This window comes from Ascaphus truei, chromosome 6, assembly GCF_040206685.1.
Source record: "Ascaphus truei isolate aAscTru1 chromosome 6, aAscTru1.hap1, whole genome shotgun sequence".
Taxonomy (NCBI): Eukaryota; Metazoa; Chordata; class Amphibia; order Anura; family Ascaphidae; genus Ascaphus; species Ascaphus truei.
The window spans coordinates 51470925-51494645 of NC_134488.1; the positions used below are offsets into that span (position 1 = coordinate 51470925).

The 23721-nt window shown below is 41.5% G+C and overlaps 1 protein-coding gene and 1 long non-coding RNA gene across 3 annotated transcripts in view; one reads left to right on the plus strand and one right to left on the minus strand.

The window, feature by feature from the left end:
• Positions 1 to 23721, minus strand: part of KIRREL3 (kirre like nephrin family adhesion molecule 3) — a 945792-nt gene that overhangs the window by 341855 nt on the left and 580216 nt on the right. For both annotated transcript variants that reach the window (XM_075604274.1, XM_075604273.1), the window contains exon 2: positions 10045 to 10101. In XM_075604274.1, coding sequence (XP_075460389.1) covers positions 10045 to 10101 — 57 coding nt within the window. The remainder of the gene's footprint in view (positions 1 to 10044; positions 10102 to 23721) is intronic.
• On the plus strand, positions 8395 to 14514 carry LOC142497035 (uncharacterized). Its single transcript, XR_012802159.1, has 3 exons — positions 8395 to 8701; positions 11330 to 11932; positions 12913 to 14514. It is a non-coding gene; the product is annotated as an uncharacterized LOC142497035 (long non-coding RNA).

The following is a 23721-nucleotide window of genomic DNA, read 5'->3' on the forward strand; positions in this document are numbered from 1 at the left end:
CAGTGATAAAGGCACCACACTGTGAATCAATGGGTTTAAAACTATTAGTGCCAAGTACTGTACTTGGCAAATTTTACAAAAGGCGCTGAATAGGTCATTTAACTCATTGGAACCCTGGCAATCTGAACGGATTCCATCAGTCTCACTGATATTTAGCATTGTCGCAAACGTCAACAGAGTCTCGCTGATAAAAAAAAAACAGTCTGTATTCTAAATTTTGTCCAGAACCCCCAAATCTCACTGATTTTGGTCCTAGGAAGTTGGTTTCTCTGTTGGTTATGATATACAAATAATGGATTTGACTAAATTCAAATATTATACCAAATTTACCATTCCCACTCGTTTGAGGAACTAAAGGATTTTAAAACCATCCTTTTCTTATAGAATAAACAATCGAAAGTATTGGTATAAATATGTAGGTCCCTTTGTTGTTTATAATTTTTTCCAATATAAACACAGAGAACCACACACATTCAGTGTAGGACCTGCATTAATTTGGTTATACCTTGACGTGGTATGCAGGCTTATGACGCTTTGGCCAAAGGGTTTAACTAAATAACCAAGTAAATATTATTATGATTGAAGTGTTTAAACTTTATACATATTACTTTATATGTTTTGTCAATTGGATGTAGCATTGGGCACCCCTGTCTTTTGTTGTAAACACAGAGAAGTAATTTATTTTTAATGTACTTTGACTAATACCTTGAACTGGGCAAATGCTAGACTGATGTCTGTGGAAGTCAGCACCTTTAGGGGATTATTCATTAAACTGAGAGTTTTGCCATGCAGAACACACCATGGCCCGGATCCACAAAAGGGTGGTAAATTTTAGCACACCTTTACTCCCTATGGGTGGAGTACTACCTGCAGGACACCCAGGCCAGAGAAGGGCACAAAGTAGAAGCACAGTCGGAATGAACGCCAGAAAAATAGAGAAATGCAGAGCGGAGAAGTACCCTGGGTGGCACATCCATCTAACTTGTGAGGGATGCACAGGGCGCTGCTGTCCAGTCATTATTGCTCTTTCTAGTGAAACCCTGCTCTCCGAAAAACAGCCACCAGAAGGGGAGTAGGGTGTCTGCCACAGTCCAACAGCATCCCACCTGAGCCCCATAGCCCTGTTCTGTTTTCCCCTGTGAAGTAAGGTGAATGAGGGGTGCCCTGGAAAGGGGGTAATAAGAGCATCCCCCCAGTATGTAGTCCAGTCAGGAAAGTCTCTTTACCCTGTTAGGTACTGTAATATAGGTGGAACTAAAGTCCCCTCTCCATAGTAGTGTATTTACATACAGTACTTGGCTATGTCATATGCTAAAGTTCAGCTCCCCAGCGTATTGGGATCCATATAGCCTGCACGCCCTGGTGTCTCGAGGAGGCAAGGACACCATGTGTGGTCTGTACTCATACCAGAGAGAGACCCAGGAAAAAGAGAGAATGGTGTGGTGCACTACCCATGACAACAAATTTGGATCAAGCGGTGAACTCCAATAAAAAACGAATTTATTAGAAACATGGATAAAAAGAAACAAAGGTAAGTGATATCACCGCATATTTCTGTATTACCTGCTACAGCAATAGCGAACATTGTACACCACGAAGCCCACCAAGACAGAGAATGGACAGCAGCAACTTGTGAGCATGTGACTTTTCTGCTTTTTTGGATATATTCCATCTTGACTGTTCTGGGTTTAAGATGAGATTTTTTTAAAATTTGTTTCGTCTTTCTTTGTTTTGGTAGGCCCTAAGGCAGGGGTGCGCTAACATTTCAGTATGCGCCCCCCTGCCTGCTCGCGCCCCCATCTTTACCTTGTCTCCGGCATCGACTGACGCCGCGGGGGTCACATGACGTCACGTTGCCATGGCGATGCGTCACCCGAAGCCATCAGGGACAAGGTGAGTTACAGAGGCCTCACGCCTGGCATTTAATTTAAACAATTTGAGGTAGAGCGCGGGAGCTCTTAACTGCCGCGCCCCCTTAGAAAATCTCACGCCCCCCAGTTTGCGTACCCCTGCCCTAAGGCATGAACAGTACTGAGATCACACTCATTGTTTGAAACTTTCACAGTTCAACCCCACCCATCATGCTTTGCTTGTGGCTGCAGTAGCTGGAGATAATATTTATCGCACTGCTGGTGCTGCTCTTACCACCAGAGTTCAAGGACGCAGGGACATAACTCTTCCATGTGCCCAGGGTTAGGCACCCCCAACATCCTAAGGGCATTTCGCTGTTGCGTCTCACTGTCTCTGGAACCATATAAGAGTCATCCTCATCATCATCATCACAAGGCCTGAAGGAACACTCTTTTGTGTGGCCGAGTTTATTACACCATAAACCCATTATATCCTCCATTCTGGCACTTTCAGGTGTATTCTTCGCACTGACCTCGGGCTACTGCATCAATACTTTTTTGTATATGCTACAATCACAGCTTATAGTCATACAGGTGTGGCAGCTTTTATTTGCATAGTTTGTACCTCTCGTAGTTGTTCCTGTAGCCATGTTACTCCTGCTGAGCAGCTATGTTTAAAAAAACATGTTTGTTTTTTTCTCTCAATGTCATGTCCTGGCCTGCAATGCCCATGCTTCTCCACCGGGATTGCTGCTGCTCTGCTAATTCTCTCAAGGAACATTCCAGACCCTGAAACCTGACACATCTGCACCTGTGCTCTACCTCTCAGCCTGCTTATATAAACTTCACCTTTCTGTTTGTCAGTGCCTGTTTATAATGGTTCCTCCAACTCTTGCTAGGTTCCTATGTTTGCTGCTGCTATTGCTTTTTTCCTGTTCTTGTCTCCTCGTTGCCGACCTCTGCTTGTGATCCCGACCATGCTATCTGCCGCCTGCCTCTGACCTCTGCTTGTGACCCCAACCAAGCTATCTGCTGCCTGCCTCAGACCAAGCAGAGGCTTGTGCCCTTGACCACACTATCTGCCGCCTGCCTCTGACCACTGCTTGTGACCCCAACCATGCTCCCTGCTGTTCCTGCCACTTGCCCAAGACCCGGCTTTGCTGACTATCTACCCTCCAGGCATGCCTCGCTGCTGTGGGTGTGTAGTTTCGTACTTTCCCACCTCAGTACGGGGTCCCGCCTTGTTCGTGGTGAGCGCAAGCGTTACATTCCTCCTCCTTTCAGCCCCCTCCTCCTCCTCCTCTCACCCCCTCCTCTTCTCACCCACTTCTTCTCCTCCTTTCCCTCCTCCTCTCAACCCCCTCTTCTCCTCTCCTCCTCTCATCCCCTCCTCAACCCAGCCTCATCTCACCACCTCCTCCTTTCGAACTCCTTCTCCATTCACCCTCCTCCTCTCCTAACCATCCTCCTGTCACTCCCCTCCTCCTGCTGTCACCCCCTACACCTCCTCCTCTCACCCCCTACTTATCCTCACCCTTCCTCCTTCCTCTCCTTTCACTACCCTTCTCTCACCCCTCTTCCTTCTCTTTCCCTCATCCCCTGACCCCCTCTTCCTCACCCTCTCACCCCCTTATCCCCTCCTTCTCCTCTCACACTTCTCCTCTCACACCCCTCCTCCTCATCCACCTCCTCAACAATTACTCTTCCTCACCCTCCCCCTCTCACCTCCGCCTCCTCCTCCTCTCACCCCCTCTTCACTATAATCAGCCTAACATGGCTAAAGATGTGTCAAACTATCTTGCCCCTATTTTATGTTTATATAATATAGTAGAGTTATGTGGCGCATGTTATAATGGAAAGAATCAAGTTCTGTTTAATTTTTAATGTTGCAAAACGGTCTAATCCAGGGGCGTGCAAACTTTTTTTGCTGCACCACCTGCTCCTCTCTGTTCTGAGCTCCCCCTTCTTACCTCGTGACCCGCAGCATCATTTAGCACCATGTTGCCATGGACATGAGTGACGCCGGCAGAGTCCAGGGAAGTTTTAGAGTTGCAGGGGTCCTCACGAGATCCTCCGACATTTTAATTTAAATGCCTTGGGGAAGAGTGCGGAGCCTCTGCAACCGCCCGCGCTTGCGCACCGCTGGTATAATCTACCAACTAATGTAAATGTTTTATATTTTGTCATGCCTTTTACTGCACCAATCAAGAAAGTTATTAATGTATTCAATAATGTGTACAGTTTAAAGCTTTGTATACACTAGTTCCCAATGAAGAACCAAAGCCTTATTCTTCCATTACCTACAGGTACAAGCAGAATATAAAATAAAAGTCTGGTGTGCATTAAGGAGCACTTTTTGAGAGCGTGATAACGAGACCCCTTAGAGCATGGATGCGCAAAGTGGGGGGTGCACCACCCAGGGGGGCGCGAGATTCGCAGTGGGGGGCACAGGGTTTATAGAGGCCCTGCACGCTTCCCGAATGCATTTAAATTAATGACAGGGGAGCTGCAAGGCCTCTGTAAACTTCCCCTTACCCTGATTGAGGTGGCTCTGGTGACGCGTCGCCATGGCATTGCGGCGCCGCGGGGTCATGTGACGTTGTGTTGCCATGGCAACGTGACGTCATGACGCCAGGACATCTGATTCAAGGTAAGAAGGGGGGTGGGGAGACACGAGGAGAGGGGGACAGCCGGCAGGGGGTACAGGGGAAAAAGATTGCGCTCCCCTACCTTGGATTGCCTGGGCATATTAAGGTGTCACAAATTGCACCAAAGATCTCTAATTGCTCGGGCATACCTTACTGATTTATATGTAGTCACTGAACTCAGGTGATTGCTACAGAAAAGAATGCTGGTGAACAACAGAGTTGTTTACAGTAATTGATGTAATTTAGGATGTCTAACCACTTTGGGAGACAGACAGATTCAAGTATAAACACAGATAGAAATAGAAAATTGCTAGTGGAAATTTGGAGGAAAAAAAGATAGTGTCTAACCCTTTCATTGCCTCTGTCAGCAAAAAGGGATATTTATCTCTTGTTTATAATTTGTTTGTGCATTAATGGCCGTTCTGATAGCAATAGAAGTTAAAGGTGTAGCCTCATTCAGACCAAAATGTAAGTAGCAATTTTAAAAATTGCCCCAACGTCTCCTTTTCATCGTGATCACATATTTGTTGTGTGAAATCCTCCTTCTGAGAAATATTCTTGTAAAGCAATATTTCTGAGAATAATCTGTTGCTTTTGGCAACCTTATCCAACAATGCAATACAGTAACTACCTTTTCCATAGAGATGGGCAAAATTAGTTTTTATTTTGGTCCACGGATAAGTCTCAAATAGGCCAATCTGTAATTTTGGATTCTTTTTCTTCAGAGACAGAGAGCAATCCATTTCCGGACCCATTTTTAAGAATCCGAACAAAGATAAAATCAGTTGCCAGATTATTGAGAGAGACCTTTCTAATTTAATAAGTGTATCCAGTTGTATCAGAAAGTATTGCCTAATTCAGATTTATTTAAAAAGAAATATATAAAACACTGCTTCTAGACGAATGTACCTGTTCTGTTACAATTTGCAAGTCTTAGATAAAGTATGTCAACTTTATAAATAGCTTCTACTGAATGTCATAATGCCTTAGAGCATGTTGTGCTTCTTTACTTCACTGGGGGTAATTCTATATTGCCGAAATGCACAATCACAACATGATGTGCTAGAAATCCCCATTGACCATTATATATGTAGCCAGGTCCTCCAGTTCTTCCCCCTTATCTCTGCTGAGTGCAGGGAAGCTGCGGGGGCGAGTGCATCGCCGGGGGCTCCTGGCGGCATCAGATGCAAGGCACCGCCGTTTTGCATGAGGTTCGCGCATGTGCGGTATTGTGGGAGTTGCGGCGGCCCCCAGGCAATCATTGGGAGGCTCTCGGCAGGGATTGCAAGTCCCATGAGACTTTACAGTGCCCACCTGACCATGCCAGCCAATAGGGCGCTAGAGTTCTCCTAGAAGGGAAGTAGGAAGCTGACAGGGGAGCACGAGAGTCAGTCAGAGCCAGGAGAGGATAGGGGAAGGAAGTGTAGGTGCAGAAAGGCTAGTAGCCAGAATCCCCTAGGCCCCAGATAGGGCCTGAGTCAAAGTATAGCTTGTGGCTGCTTTAGGGACAGGCCCTAGGATAGGGACCCTGACCCCTTAGTACTGCAGTAAGATAGAGGGACACAGCGGACGCTGAAGACCATAGAGAGAGGCCTGGGACCAGGCCTACTTCGTCGCAAGAGAGACTGTCTTCAGGGTGGGACCACCCTAAGGGACGACAGCCCAGCAGAGTCCAGAATGTCGCTGAGGAGATCGTGGATCGGCGGATCCTTTGTGAAGATCTCTACAGGCCCAGGTGCTGGAGCACTGGGCAGGTATCGTTAAATAAGTGCACCAACTGAGTACTCACACATGTGGCAGTGCTGACCACAGGACAAGGGTGGGAAGGGTTGTACATTGTGGGGTACATTGTGGGGTATATGGTGGTGGGGGTATTGCTTGTATGGGGCGGGGGTAATTCACTCTTGAAGCTATAGAGTGATAAGAGATATATGTTCCAGTAAAGACATTACGGTTTTAGACTAAGTGTGTGATCATTGTGATTGTGTCCTGTGAAGGGCTCCTCCCACACTGTTGGGATCCCTCTCAGGTGGAGGGGCTGCACCAGATTCGTAAGTGTATCACCCCAGGCTCTCCGTGGCAGAGGCTTTGGCTCCTGTGAGCCAACGGGTAGAAGGGCAGCACGAGTAGCTTTCTGTGTTCAGGGGGAAACAGGGCTACATATATATGAGAGAGAAAGAACACCCAGTGACATATACCTCCAAATTGCGTGACAAACTGTAATCTACGTGGGGAGATACCTATGGTATATACAGCAAGTAAGTGGGTCCTATACTAAATAGGACTCTCTCTCTCTCTCTCTCTCTCTCTCTCTATCTCTCTCTCTCTCTCTCTCTCTGTTCTGTCAGCGCCTTGTACTGTATTAGCGAATGATTTGACGTTTTTTTAGCAGTTAGCGGAGAAACTATATTGTAATGGAATATATCAAAGTGTATACCTCTGCAGGGTGTTGTCTTGTATGCCAGCTCTGAGGTGACATTGCCATTTATAAGATCAGCATCAGAGGCAAAAAGCTCATATAACACGTTTCATGCATTCATACATTTTCTGCTGGTGCAAATTCACACTAAAGAAAATCTGTGCCCTCCTGTTGTGAAGCTAGTAGCACCTTTCTAATCTACAAAAGCTCAATATCATTCTTAACCTTTAGATTGCCAGGATACCAGAGTGCCGGCAGACCTCTGACACTTCTGGGTCTTGTAATAACATGAGGCATTCCAGGACCCGCATGCTGGCAAAAAAAAAATCAACGTTTCAGCCACACTATCAGACCTTTATCAAGATGTCTTTGATATTTTTGTCATATAACACATTTGCTAAAATGTGGAAAAATAACTGCTGTTATTGTGAGTGCAGGCAAACTAGGGAGAGACCCCCGCTACATCTAGGTGGATTGGTTTTTAGCCCACCAGCTTTTTAGAATATGGGAGTCAGTGTTTACCAATGGTATACCCAGACCAGCTTCAGCATTCTGTCCTTGGCTACTAAGTCACTACCCCCACACCCCCTCTCTATCCTGTACCTTACAATTCCTTGGTAGTTGGTTATATTGAGCCATACACAAGGCACAGTGCTTTATTATATAACACTGTACTCAGGAGCTATTACTTACCTGGGGTTATTATACTCCTAGTGTTTTTTTTTCAATGCGCCATTTCAGTGTTTGTTTTTAAAGTCCTTTATTTTATCAGTTGTCTCATAATATAATATTTTAAACTCTACATACACCATCCAGGATTAGCGAGAGTGCTATCTCAGTGTGGTTCTTTCTCCTCTATAGTTATTGTGAGTGCTTCTTTTTTTCTGTTTTGTTTCCTATATGTGAATATACTAGTTATGCTAAAGCCACAATTAGCAGCATTTTTTGTAGTGCAATATACACACACACACACACACACACACACACACACACACACACACACACACACACACACACACACACACACACACACACACACACACACACACACACACACACACACACACACACACACACACACACACACACTATTATACTGCACAGTTGTTATTATTGAGCATGCTTATATTTCTTTTCTCCAGAAGATGGCGCAAAATCAAACACAGCGTACATGCTTTTAATGCACTATAATAATTCTAGTGTTACAAATCCATAGACTTAGAATTTACTTTTAGATACCATAAGCACAATAACAAATGCAGATGTGGTAATTACTGCAAACCATTTAGTGAAACAGAGTCCATGTTGGGCCATATTCACTAAGTGCTGCTACTCCATAAGACAACTTCCGGCGACCTTGCCACCTTGAGAAAGTGTCACTAGATGCAAAATGGCCGTCGGTGCGCTACGCCGTTACGTTTGATTGTACCATGTGACCGGAAGCTACAAAGTATCTAATAGCGGGGTCGACGGAGACCAGTTTAGCTTCACGGGTGCTCCCCCTGAGCATAGCGAGGGAGGAAAGTTTATTTTGTAACTCTTACTTACATCTGCAGACAGCTTAGTTGCCAGGCTTTACTAGACACATGATAGCCAGGGCACACGCTATATTATGCAGTTGGATACAGCTGCCATTGACAGCAGGCGGTCCAGCTACATGCGGCTTTGCTCTGTGTGTATGTGCCATCAAAGCAGTGCAAACTAACAAGAGGGGTCATGTGTGCTCCACTAAAGCTGTATATCTGAACTATATGGGACCCCTTGAACTTTATCTTACATAAAAAGTAAGATCAGTCGACAGCCACTATCAGTCTGACTATGCATATAATCTGTGTGTGTGTGTGTGTGTGTATGTATGTGTGTGTATATATGTGTATATGTATATATATGTATATACAGTATATAGATAGATAGATATATAGATATACACAATGTGTATTGTATATATAAATTTACCCTCTGGAGAAGTCTGGTATCAATGGCTTACAGTACATTACCCTGCAGCTACACCCACATATAACTATGGGAAGCAGATACAATGTCTGTGTTTATACATACAGAGACAAACAGTATATCTGCAGTACTGAGTAAGTAGCTACTAAATATCAGAAGTAGCTAAACACAAGTTCTGGGGGACCAATAAATGAGTTACACCACATGGCACTCGGTTTGACTTGAGCATATAATTCGCTCTATGGGGGTTACAAACATGGTAGCTTATGGCATTGTACTTAACAGTACCACTCCTGTTACACAAGGAGCGCTTTTAAATTCCAATGTTGTTACACCTTAACAGTACTAACACTACACTCTCAGCTATTGGCGAACATCGCTTTTTGTAAATTTTGGGTTGCAGTATTTAGTCTAAGTTTGGACTTTGGATATATTGCATTCTCAGTAAGTAGCGATTTTCGCTTTTTGAATAAAAAAGGTGCTATGGTATGCAGTCCCTATTGAGACTTAAGGAGGATTATATTCTGCTACATTTAAATACAACTCTGAATAAGTCTGCTGCACCTCTGCGGAGCAGTGCTGAGATGTATAATTTATAAGGTGTTTTTTGTTCAGTTAGTCCATCATTATTTTATTGTTATAATACTAATAAAGTCTGTTCTTTTAAAATACCACATTACATTTATTGGGAGTGCTACAATAGGGGCCTTCTTCTTTAACCCTATTCACTTATAGGGCTCTTTGCCTATATGTTATTAGCCCCAGCACCCCAATTTCTACATGACAGTACCGAGAGTGTTCCTCCTCTCCCTTTCCCTATTTTGTGTCATACCTTCCGTCGACTGCAAGTCACCCTTGGGCCCATTGAAGTGAATCGACCAGTGCCTTATGGAGCAGCACCAGTAAAGTACTAGACATTCGGTACCCAGGGCATAGAGGAGTTAAGTTGTGAGCTGAAGTTTTGTCCCTGCCGACAATGTAATGTATAAGAAGGACTCAGGCTGCAAGTGGACCCAATGAGAGGGAAATCCCTGATAACTCCTGAGTTGTGGATACAAAAATGTGTACTCCTACAGTAACAGCTGAGCAAGGGACAATTCAACTTTAATAGGTCAGTGCCTTAACAACAATACCACTCCTTTTCCTACTGGGGAAAGTGCAGAGCTTCACTCACCTTCAGTCATTTTACGAAACTTGTCTTTGGACATAAACCCCAGGCCCAGACCAAATTCTGAAACAACACACAAAAAAGGCGAGTTAATCTTTTTAGAAGTGGATTGTCAAGTGAGGTTAGTTTACCCAAGGGCAGCTAACACATTCTAACAAATGGAACATACGTCTTTTCTCCTTGAAGAGATACAGAAGTAATTGGTAGGTGCAGTTTAATCATGTTGATCTTGCAGACAAAAAAAAAATAGCTTTGCAAGTGAGATATCTTTAAATGGGACAGCATAAGCATTATACATATAGGGACCAGGAACCATTATACACATAATAACCATTTGATAAATTTGGCAACGGGCGAATGTGTAAAAAATGTAATCCGCAAATTGTTCACAAAATTTTAGGACAATTAAATTTGCAGATGAATATTCGAAAGCAAATGCAAAAACATTCAAGTGAATGTATGCAATACCGCCGGTCAACACTATTTGCACATTCAATTCCACCAGAACTTTAATATTCTGAAATATGGGGTTCCCTCCTGCGCAAGACCCATATTTCAGGGTCTGGAACTTCTGGATGAATCAAATGTCAGATTGAAAGTTCGAATAGTGGTGTCTGGCAGTATTGCATATGTTCAAATGAAGGTAAACAAATGTCCCTTTTTTTTAACCAAACCGCGAATATTTGCACTTTTGCGATGACGTTGAATGTCGGCAAATAATTTACACATCTCTATTAATAATCTTTTAAGTACTGTCGATACATACAAAACATTATGTCGAAGATGTCTGCATTGGTGGTAAAGGCACGAGAATTAAGTGCTGAATTCCTTTTGTAGTCCTATACTCAGTGTGAGTAACCTTGTAAACATGGGGGAACTGACTTTCCTACTGTGCTTCAGGTAGTCAAAAAAATGGTATGACCTTCAGCATAGATATGCCTTGTAGATGTATTCTACTATATTCAATTTTTATGGTAAAAATTATTATGAGAGTTGTGATTGTGCATTTTTCGTTTACATTGTAACATGCTTTGTAGACCAGATGTATTATTTTATCACACAGTATTTGACTATTTCATCACATGTAGAATTAAATAATACTAAGCAGATAACATGATATATATATATATATATATATATATATATATATATATATATAAACTCAGATTCCATATTCTCTGATTGCATGTTTAGAAATCATAGCACACCAGCTTCTTGTTCCTAGAGACTAGAATATTATGTTATGTATTTTATGTAAGATGTTATTAAGTTGTCAAATCCCTTAACTCAGTTTTTCAGAATTTTTAATACCCTAGCATTAGGGTATTAAAGCAGCCCCTGACGAAGCCCAAGTGGAGAAACGCGTAGGGCCAGCGTTTGTTTGCAGCAGAGAGAGAGAGACACGCCGAGGTACCAAGCAGAGAGACAATCTCGAGGAGCTACGGCGGTGATTTCCTGCACTGGCAGATACCAAATCTCGCGAGAGCCGAGCCGCGTCATACCGCGTCAGACCACGTGACACGGAAGTGATCGTGAACGCGGAGAGGAGTGGTAATCGGCGCTTCTGTACACGAGTGTGAGAGACTCGCTAATCACTCTACTGCCTGAAATTCACTCACAGAATGTGAGTTGATTACTTGTTTTTCCAAAGAGTTATTTTTAGATTAAAAGGTTTTATACATATATTGTCCCTCCCTTTATTTCCTCCCCACCCCCCCCTGTGAGATCCATCCATAGAGACGAGTGACTTCCAGAGACCATTTGTGACTGCTGTAGCTGCAGCTGAGTTCCCATGGAGAAGCACTCCTGAGATCCAGAAGTTAAGGAGAGGAGCTGCAGTAGCTGTGTTCGTGAGTCCCATAGAGGATTACAGGCTTTAACCCAACTTACCTGTGTAAGCGCATCTCTTACCATCACATTGTCTGTTTATAACCAGATATACTGCCCTATGATTCCTTTTTGTGTTTCTTCTCTTCCCTGTCTCATTTGCGCCTAGGTCACTCTTCTACATATATATATATATATATATAAATAAACTCAGATTCCATATTCTCTGATTGCATGTTCAGAAATCATAGCACACCAGCTTCTTGTTCCTAGAGACTAGAATATTATGTTATGTATTTTATGTAAGATGTTATTAAGTTGTCAAATCCCTTAACTCAGTTTTTCAGAATTTTTAATACCCTAGCATTAACTTCTCTGTTTGCCAAATGTGACACATTTCAGAGAAATGGGACATTCTTGACCAAATTGTTTTGGTGTGACCTTGCTTTTTGTACATTTATAACACCATAACAAAATGGTTGAGATAGTTACATAGTAGATGAGGTTGAAAAAAGACGTATGTCCATCAAGTTCAAACTTTGCTAAATTTAGACAACAGATACTTTATCCTATATCTATACTTACTTATTGATTCAGAGGAAGGCAAACAAAAAACCCCAGTGTCATATTATCCAATGATATCTCATAAGGGAAAAATAAATTCCTTCCTGACTCTAAGAATTGGCAATCAGATTGCTCCCTGGATCAACATCCTTCCCGTGTATACCTATTTGGTATATCTCTATATACCTTTCCTTTGTAAAAAGATTTTTTTTAACAGATCTATTGTATCTGTTATCAGTCTCCATGGGTAATGAATTCCACATTTTAACTGCCCTTACTGTAAAGAACACTTTCTTTGTTGCTGGTGAAATTTCCTTTCCTCCAACCAAAAGGGATGACACCGTGTCCTTTGTACTAAGCTTGGGATGAGTAGTTCTTTTGAAAGCTCTTTTAATTTTTTTTAAATTTGTATATAATTATCATATCCCCTCTTAGACGCCTTACTTACTATTGACTATTACTAATAATTTTATTTTCCATTAGGTATTCCTGAAAATTATCCCGTATTAAATCTTCAAGTAGTTCCCGACTATTGAAGTCTGGCTTACAGGTCTGTAATTCGCCGGTTGTGATCTAGCTCCCTTTTTAAATATAGGCATCACATCTGCTTTACGCCAAGCTTGTGGAACTGAGCCTATGGAAATGGAGTCCTTGAATATTAAATGTAATGGTTTGGCTATTACTGAACTTAACTGCTTGAGAACTCTTGGATGTATACCATCGGGGCCAGGTGCCTTATTTACTTTAATTTTTTCAAGCTGTCTATGAACTTCTTCCTCAGTTAACCAATTGTTCATTAATATGGAGGTTGCGGCTTCCTCCTGCGGCACTACTATTGAACTTGATTCTTCCCTGGTAAACACAGAGGCAAAGAATTTGTTTAATACCTCTGCTTTTCCCTTATCTCTAATAATCTGCCTCCCCATCTCGCACTGAAAGGGTCTTATATTTTCTTTTCTCATTTTTTTATTATTAAGGTAATTAAAGAACTTTTTAGGGTTAGTCTTACTTTCTATTGCAATCCTTTTTTCATTATCCATTTTTGCTCATTTGATTCCCATTTTGCAATTTTTTTACATTCCTTATAATTCTGATAAGATGCGTCTGTCCCTTCTGATTTAAAGAATCTAAATGCCTGCCTCTTCTTTTCCATTTCCTCCCCTACCTGTTTATTTAACGACATTGGTTTTGATTTATTTATTTTATACTTTTTCTCCAAGGGTATACACTGATAAGTGTGCTTTTCTAACAATGTTTTAAAGACTGCCCATTTATCTTTAACATTTTTCCCTACAAAAGCATCATCCCAGTGTATTACTTGTAGATTAGTCCTCAGTTAATTCAAATCTGCCTTTCTAAAGTTTAAGGTCTTTGTTGAACCCAAGTAATCTGTTTTATGATCATTTATTTCAAATGAGACCATGCTATGATCACCGCTACCCAAATGTTCCAGGACTTGAATATTTGCTATCACTTCTACATTGTTTGATATTACCAAATCCAGAATTGCCCTTCACCTGTTTGGTTCCTCAATAATTTGGGTCATATAATTGTCTTTAAGCACCCTCAAAAACCTGTTTCCGTTTGTTGTAATGCTAATCTCATTGCCCCAGTCTATGTCTGGATAATTAAAATCACCCATTATGCAAATATAACCTTGTTTTGATGCCTTCTCATTTTGCAAAAGTATTTTAGCTTCCTCAATCTCACCGATATTTGGTGGTTTATAGCATATTCCCACAAACATTTTCTTTATACTTTTACCTCCACTGTTAATTTCTATCCACAATGTCTCTACATTTTCATAATTCACTTCATGAACATCTTCCCTTACAATAGGTTTTAGATCTGGTTTAACATATACATACTCCACCTCCTCTTCTATTTGCTCGATCCTTCCGAAAAAGGGAATAACCCTCTAAATGAACTGCCCAGTCATGAGTTCCATTCCACCATGTTTCAGTAATGACTATGATATCATACTGCTCCCTTGTAGCTATTAATTCAAGCTCCCCCTTTTTTTCTGTTAGGCTTCTTGCATTAGCAAGCATGCATTTCCGTTTTATTTTCAGCCTGTACTATTATCTTCTCCTTCTCCAACTTTTTTAGTTTTTAGAAGTTTTGTATTATGATATGTATTCACTATGAGTGTTTTGCTGCCTGTCAAACTCTCACTTGCCCCCATTCTACCTCCATAAGCTCTTGTTTCCTCATCTATTCTATTTAGTCTGTTATCTGTTTCATTCCTCTCCCCCCTCCATCCTAATTTAAAATCTCATCCAACCTTTTTAACATTCTCCCCCCTAGCACAGAAGATCCCTCTTCATTGAGGTGCAATCCGTCCCTAGAATAAAGATGGCACCTCTCAGAAAAGGAGTCCCAGTGCTCTAAATACCCCAAACCCTCCTTCCTGCACAACTTTCTTAGCCATGCATTAACCTCCCTAATCTCCGACTGTCTCCCTGCGGTAGCGCATGGCACTGGTAGTATTTCAGAAAATACTACCTTGGAGGTCCTTGCCTTAAGCTTTTGGCCCAGATCCCTGAAACAATTTTTTAGAACCCTCCATCTTTCTCTAACTTTGTCATTGATGCCAACATGTACCAAGACGGCGGGTCAATCCCAGCCCCTCACAACAATCTGTCTACTCAATCCGCAATGTGCTGAACCCGAGCACCCGGGAGGCAACAAACTTTTCGGTTCATGCGGTCACAGCAACAGATTGCCCTATCTACCGTCCTAATAATGGAGTCCCCTACCACCACAATCTTTGTTTGTATCTGAGCATCCTTAGTCCCCTCTGTGCTGGAGGAACTATTCCCCTAGCTGCTAGAGCATTCGGTCTCCCCCAGCCTTGCCATTACTGCCCTGACACTCCCAATATCTTCACTCAATATGGCAAATCTATTGGGATGAGTCAGCTAAGAAGTGGCCTGCCTCTCCCTATTGCCCCTGCTTCACCTTCTAACTGTTACCCCAGCTACCTACCTGCTCCTCACTAACAGCGCCACCATCTGCACCACTAGTCGAAGCAAGGGCCTTTTCAATGAGATACTTTAGGATATCTGGGAAACATTTTGTTGTGACCACTTTAGAGTCTTGTTGTCTTGTAGTTCTTAAATAATATGTAATGTATACCAATTAGTATATACTGTAATTCAATTTTTTGAATAATAAAAACTACACATAAACGGACTTATTTAAGCCATATGATTCCTACTATCCTAGGTAACATGTAATATTCATTATATTTTCCACTGCCAAATACATAATGTAATGCAGAGGAATATGGACATAATTAGCTCCTGATACAAAGGTTTTACAATCAAATTCCACTACCTAAGATTACAAGACATAAGATGACGTAATGTCACTTTGCAGCTGCAAAAATTGAACCTAGATTTTTATTACCTGGCTAAAAGGTGCATGCTGTGCAACAGGATTACAGTTTAACTTTATTCATGACCATATTTACTAAACCATGCTAACCCTTAATGCACCTTAAGGTCCATTCGATTGAATAGAACGTAAGGTGCTCTGAGGCTTAGCACCAATTAGTAGATCTGTGTTATGGGGAATACTGATGCAGCGGCCGTTATTCGAACACATCACAGCGCCGATTTTAAGTTCTCTGCTGTTCCCCACGCAGCATGAATGCGGCCAATCGCCCCAGGCTCCTGCGCTTATCGCGGATGTTTTGTTTGAATTTCATGGATTCGGTTTCTTCGTTTGCAATAAAATTGATGAATTGTAATGTGTACAGTACTGTGCTACTGTGCTACTGTGTCAATTTCATGTTTTTAAAAGCCAGAACACTAACAATTGTTTTTCTGCACTCGCTGCGCTCGCATCTTAGTGCGGGGAGGCTGGAATTCATCCCGCGGTTTCAAATTGGGATTCCAATGTACATGACGCGTGAAGTGTTCAAATAAAGGCCACTGCATCAGTATAAGTGACTTGCTGAAGCCATCTGGCTGGAGTTCGCAGTGGGTTCTAACACTTAAGATGCCATTGACTCTTAAAGTCATAAGGGCACAAATTAAACACATGCCATTATAACATTATTGCCCATATTAACTACTGGTGATATTGCATAAAACACCTTTCGGTACCGGAAGACACTATGGGTTAAATACTCAAAGATCTGCTAAATCTGGGCAACTAACGCGATGTTAACTAATTAGGTAACATCAGTTAGTTTTCCTCAATTTAAGGGTTAACCTCAGCGTTAACGATATGCCTAAACAACGGGCGTTCACTAAAAGGCCATTGTGAAGTTACCTGTATGAACGGGAATTATCGTAGCACTGAGACGTGTTAAACAATACAGTACACCGCACATGCGGGAAAAAAATAACAACGTGCGTTCCAATGAAAGGCATGTGCATTACACATTTTTGTTACCTAACATAACACACATGAGCATGTTGCAATTTCAAATAAATACACATTAGAAACTGAATTACTCATACTATACCATAGGATAAGCATTCAAGAAATAGGCAGATAAAGGAGAAAAGACACTCGTGCTCCTAGCAATTTGAGCAAAAAACTGCTTATTTGATGTCCAAAAAAAAGTCTAAAAAAAAAAATCAATCAAAATAGCACTAAAAAGTAAGTTACTAAGCCTGAGGAAGGGGCCAGGGGGCATTAAAACGTTGCTTTTTAGTCCAGGCTTATTTAGTCTTATTGCCTGCTCTTTTTTGTATTCCTTGTCAGTTTGTGACTTTTTAGTGCTATTTTGATTGATTGATTTTTTTAGACTCTTTTTTTTTTTTTTTTGTACATTAAAGAAGCTGTTTTATGGCTGAAATTGCTAAGAGCATGTTATATAGTTACATAGTTGAAAAAAACAAAACATATGTCCATCAAGTTCAACCTATGCTAAATTTAGACAGATACTTATAATATATTTTTAGTTACTGTATTTTGATCCAGAGGAAGGCAAACAAAAACTCCTAGTGAAACATCTTCAAATGATGTCTCATAAGTGGAAAAATAAATTAATTCCTGATTCCAAATAATGGCAATCAAATTTCTAAATCAACATCCTTCCCATGTTTACTTATTTGGTAATACCTTTCATTTCTAAAAAGATGTCCAGCCATTTTTGAAATTCTATTGTATCTGCCATAAGTCTCCATTGTGTAATGAATTCCCCATTTTAACTACCCTTACTGTAAAGAACCTTTTTTTTATATCCCCTCTTAAATGCCTCTTTTCTCATGTAAGCAAATCTAAATGAGCTAACCTCTCCTCATAAATTAGATTTTTCATCCCCTTTATGTATTTGGTGGCTCTTCTCCGCACTTTTCCATAATGTCTTTTTTATGGAGTAATGCCCCAAACTGTACTCAAAATTCAAAGTGTGATCTCACTTCCATCCATCCCATTTAATGCAAGATAAGATCTTGTTTGCCTTTGCAGCTACTGCATGACTTTGGGCACTATTGCTAAGCCTGCTGTCAACAAGCACTCCTAAATCCTTCTCCAACAAGGATTGACTTATTTTTACCACATTTAATTTGCAAGTCATCTGTTTACTCTTGTTTCCCAAATGCATAAGCTTACATTTATCTGTATTAAACATCATCTGGCATTTACAGTACCTGCCCAAGTTTCTAATCTATCCAAGTCCTTCTGGAGTGAAAATACATCCTGCTCCGATTCTACTACCTTACACAATTTAGTGTCATCAGCAAAGATGGAGACTTTGCTCTCGATGCCAACCTCAAGGTAATTAATAAACAAGTTAAAACGCGGGGGTCCCAGTACCGCTCCTTCAAGGTACTCCATTCACAACTTCAGCCCAACCTGAAAAGGTTCCATTTATTACAACTCTCTGTTGTCTATCCTTCAACCAGTTTTTAATCCAGGTGCAAATATTTTTTACCAAATCCAATTTGCTTTATTTTGTACACTAACCTCGTGTGGAACCGTATTAAAAACCTTTCCAAATTAAAGTCGACCCCATCAACTGCATTACCCTAGTCTAAATAAATTCTTACTTACCTCCTCAAAGAAACTAATGAGGTTAGTTTGGCATGACCTTGCATGTGCGTGTCTTTTATTATTTATCGATCTCTTTTTTTAGTATGGATCATATGCTGTAGTATGATGTGTGTGTCCAGCGGTATGAACACAGGATCTTAGCATCTTATCTGCAGGATGCAGTTTACTATTACTATGAGGACTGGGTGAGTGCAAGTTCCTTTTTTTTGTGAAACTGATCTACTCAGCCATAACAGCTCAACTGCTGCAGGCTTCCACCTCTGCTGCTGGAACCAGTGCTCCTCCTTCTGATGCTGGTCGCATCAGAAGTCTTAAGTTCAGAGGAGGAACTTAATATCTTAATTACTGGAGTGGGGGACAACCACGCAAAATTTAGAGGCTCTATTCTCATGCACCAGCACAACGAAGAACCAGAGGATCCTCACCTGCATAAATGCCCTTGGGAATACGGTATGCAGTATTGACATGCTCAAGAAGCATTGGGCAGACAGTAAGCTTAGACTAAAGTACAAACTGTCTGACAATGTAGCCCACGCCAGGAAGATAGTAGGGGGACCAAATTGCTCCCCTGCATTTCACCCCTATAGAGCAGTGATTGAGTAAGGTCATTGCCACCTCACCAGTAGTGGGATATCCAAGCCTTGTAGACACTTGGGAGAGATCTGGTAAGTGAAAATACAATACATATAGTGTGTATATATGTATATTATAAATATCAATCTTATTGTCATGGGAGACCAGGCATGTACACCTTTTTACCAGGATCATACATTGAGCAAAATTAATTTTGATTTATTCGCATACATAGGCATACACACAATGGAACACAAACTACAAAAGAAAAAACACACTTACTGGGGTAAAACAAATAGACTTTCCTAGCTGCTGTGCACTCTAAAACAGAGTTTTACCTTTACCGGGACCTGGCTCCAAACGTCCTGGAACTAAAATCAGCTTGCAATACTAGCCGCGAATGCTACGTTCGTTTTTGAGAAATTGGTCCCAAAAAGCTGGATCTAGAAAACACTTTGACTTGGTTTTTCTGAAGTTGGTCCTCTGCTATTCGCGCAGAAGCATCTTTCGGTTGTTTCAAATTTCCTGCTTGACTTCTGGCGCTTAGAATCTCATTAATTAATTGGCTGAGGGATTCTTATAGTATTTTGGAGTTAATTCACAATATACTACAACCAATCACAGCGTGGGAACTTTTCTACCAGCCAATCAGAGCGATGCCAGTCTTCTGAAGTCAGCCAAGCAGGGATTCTAAATCAGCCAAGGGCATGCGCAAGTTTGCCACCTTAGCCACAGGGCTAGGCTCCTCTAAGTCTAGTGGGGCAAATGGTAGTCTAGAGGACCTCCATTCATCCCACAACATGGGTACTTGAGCCCTTCCCTCCTGCCCAAATGTTCTTCACACCTCTGCATCCTTTGTGGCTTTCATGTCCTATGTCTGAGTAGACTCACTGGCACCAAGTTGGTAGCCCAGTGGCTCACTCAGAACATTGGTTTTGAAAGGCCCAGCTCATTATACTGTGCACAACAGTACATACCATATTAAACCAATGTTAATAAAAATACTGTTGTATGTCCTAAGTCTCTGGGTATAAGGGATCAGTTCGTCACTTAAGATGGCCACTGCCATGAAGTTACATCATCCTCACTGAAACAATTGGGACCATCTCACTTGCTGGCAAAACCTGCCCTCATTTCCCGACAGGAAGTGACTTCAATCCCTCTGAAGCAAGCGAGGCATCTTACCTCCTGACAAATCTTGCCCTTACCCCCCCCCCCCGACAGGAAGTAAGCCTCTCTGGTTCTCATTGCCAGCAGCTGCCTTTGGCCTTTAAATAGCAGGCAGTTGCTACTTGTCTGGGCTATTGCAAAGTAGTCCAATACTCTATGTCTTGTTCTGCCTTTAACCCTGTTTGTCTTGACCCCTGCCTGGACTAGATTACCTCCTGCATTTGTCCTACCTTGTTCCAGTCCAGTATCTCCTGCCTTGTTCCAGTCCAGTATCTCCTGCCTTGTTCCAGTCCGGTTCCTCTGTCTGTCCTGTCTTGCCTATGCCTGCACCTTCCCCAGAACCTGCATCACAGTCTTCAGATCCCAGGCCAAGCTCTGTGTACCTATTCCATACCTCTTCCCTACAGGTCTGTATCCTGTTATGCAGTCAGCAGAGTTACACTGGGTATGGGGAATAGAATAAAAAGTTATACTTTATTTTCAATCAGCCTATATTTCCCACACACTATAAAATAGACTTAGGACTGGACTTTGAAGATCCCCTCACAACCTTATATTTGGTTTGAGCACCCCAGAACCTCTATACTGGTTCTGAGTGACCTGGGAATTAACTGGATATCCCCCTTAACCTGCGGACCCCTCATAGTTACAGGGACACTTTGCATCCCATTTACCATTCTGGGCTGTGCCGAAGCAGGGAACTAACCCATGAACCCATAAATAGGTTCTGGGTGACCTGGGCAGTAACTTGGTATCCCACTTAACCCAGGGACCCCTTAGTTACAGGGACACTTTGCATCCCTATCCCCCTTTACATTTCTGGGGAGTGCTGAAGCAGGAAACGCTAGCGGTGAGTCACGCAAGCGTTTTCAAGGGGAGATATTGTCGGGACTATGTGCCTATATGTATCCGGGAATCATGCATGATTCTCAGGTACATTTTTGGGATATCCAGAAACTCTGGACCCTGACTACTTAAACACATTCTGACAACACTTTCTCTGCAAAAAAAACCCCATTGAAACTCATACCCTAGTAATCCCTGCTTGCTGGCATCCCTGGAAAGGCAAAAACACATAAAATCCTTTTATTGTCGCACAATACATTTTATGCATGAAACAGTACTGGCTCAAGACCTTACTCTTCTTGAACCCTTATTACGGATCAGGGGTAACCAAACGGGCTTAAACCTTTATTTGAGAGCCTGGTTACCCCCCTACCGTCACACTCATGTATATACATGTCACTTTATACACAACCTTGAACATCAGAGCAAAGATTATTTTCTTATTTGCAGTGCAGTCACACATACAGGTGTGGAGTACTTTGTTAAATAGTGTATGTGACATGACCTCATAAGAGTAGAAAACACTATAGGCCATGCCTTGCACATTGTAGTAAGGTAGCAATCAGCATAAAGTTATGCTTTGCCTATTTAAGGGCTATATATAGTAACTGCTAACAAATCACATTAACACTAGTTTAATCAATACTTAAAGCGTATCAGTATCTCAAAGAGTTAATGTAAAACCTGATTAATCATTTTATGAAAGGTATCTAAACACCCACTGCACCAATCTCATTGATTCACCATCAGCAAACTGGTTACAGTCTTAAGGTTCACTAATTAATGTTACTCTTCTGCTGAAGATAACCCCACTGTTTTGTAACTCGCGAGGCCTCTTTACAGTCTCTTACCTGCTCTCCGGCGACATCTGGTGACGCATCGCCATGGCAACACAGCATCAAATGACGCCGCGGGGTCACATGATGTCACAATGTCAAAAATGCCATAGAACAGGTAAGGGGGGAGAGAAGGCAGGGGGGCACAGACAAAAAGTTTGTGCACCCTGCTCTAGGGAGTCACCAATGCCAAGGTTAATGCGGGAGTTTGGCTCAGAAGTAGAGGAGAAATTAACGTTGTTTATAGAGCATTGTTTGTTTTTATGCCTTACATTTTCCCACATAATGAAGTAACTGTGTGTGAATAAAAGTTTTGTTTCCAACTTTTGTCTCTTGGTAATTCTTGTTATAATATGTAGACGCATTATTGTACACCCAGTCAATATTATATACCATAATAGGCCACACAAACATATCCTACATTACCTTTAATCAGTAAAAACCATAGCATAGTTTATTACAAGAAAATGACACGTTATCAGATGCATCTGTTGATGTGTTTCTGACATTAATATGTTCCATAATATACATATCTTGGTATGACACATGTAATGAAAGGATTAAGTCCTACACTCCGTTCAATTATATGTGTACAATTACGACCTGCCCTTTTTGCTTGTAGACTATTACCAGAAATAACGCTATGATAATCATGGTCTGGATGTGAGTAACGACAAATGTTAGTGTGACCTAATTACCGTAGTGTTATTTCCATGCGCTAACATGAACGCAGCTTTGTGGATCTGTGTTGCTAGGTTAATGTCTCATTAGCTTATGATTTGCATAGGAGTAAGCCACACATCTGGTAAAAGCTGGCAATCCAATATTTTGTAGGTTAACGCGAGGGCATCGTAATGCTAATCCCCTTTATGGATATGCATTACAACTTATTGTCACGTGAAACCCATTTAACGTATCAATAAATATGTGAGAATCTACAGGAGGTAATTTAGGTGATGAAATAGCACTGCTTAGTTTCTATGAGCCTACTATATATGTTCTGATATACAAATATTCACTTAGCATAAACCCTCTGAAAACGTCTTGCATACAGTACATCATCATACAGTTTATTGCAATATGTAGTGTGTTGTCACCAGAACCAATATTCTATCAATACTCTATTAGCCTTGTTGTTATGCATCCTTTTAAATGCAGCATGGTGCTGTAATAGTGATGATTACCCACTTTGCCAGCTGGGAAATTATTAGATGACAGCCCAACTACTGCAGCGTGCCAGGGCTGGATGACTCGGGGATAAAAGAATTAATAAAGTGAATGTACAGTATACAGAATTGTAATCTCTGCTTGATAAATTGGAACATGGGTCCCTGAAGGACAGATAATTCCACCCTTTAGAAATGAACAGCTGGCCTAAATGTGGCATCTTCCTGTCGCCTTAGGAACAGTATGGCTTTGATCTCCTAATGCCTCAAAGAGGGTTTCGGACTATCAGTAAGGAGCAGATGCGCACAGGTCGTGTCCTGGAAACCTGGAGATTTTTTTCTTCTTTTTGGCTCAGCAATGCTACTATATAACTACACTCTGGCTTGCTGTGGTAACCCCTTCTCTGTCAGAGCAGACAGCGTAGAATTGAAGAACATTTTTTTTTTGCTAGTGCCTGTGGTTGCAACAGTGATAAGAAATCAGTTCAATGCAGCCACATGTATGGATAATGCAATAAAAGTAAAGCACATAGCCATGTAAAATCATTTTAACATGTGTTTTATTAAACATGTATACAGATTAGGGGCAGAAGTCTCTTTTTGGACAACATATTAGCTAACACTATGCAATGCATACAGTAATAATTCTTCTGTGGTTTCATTGTTACAAAGCTGCGTCAGATAAACCA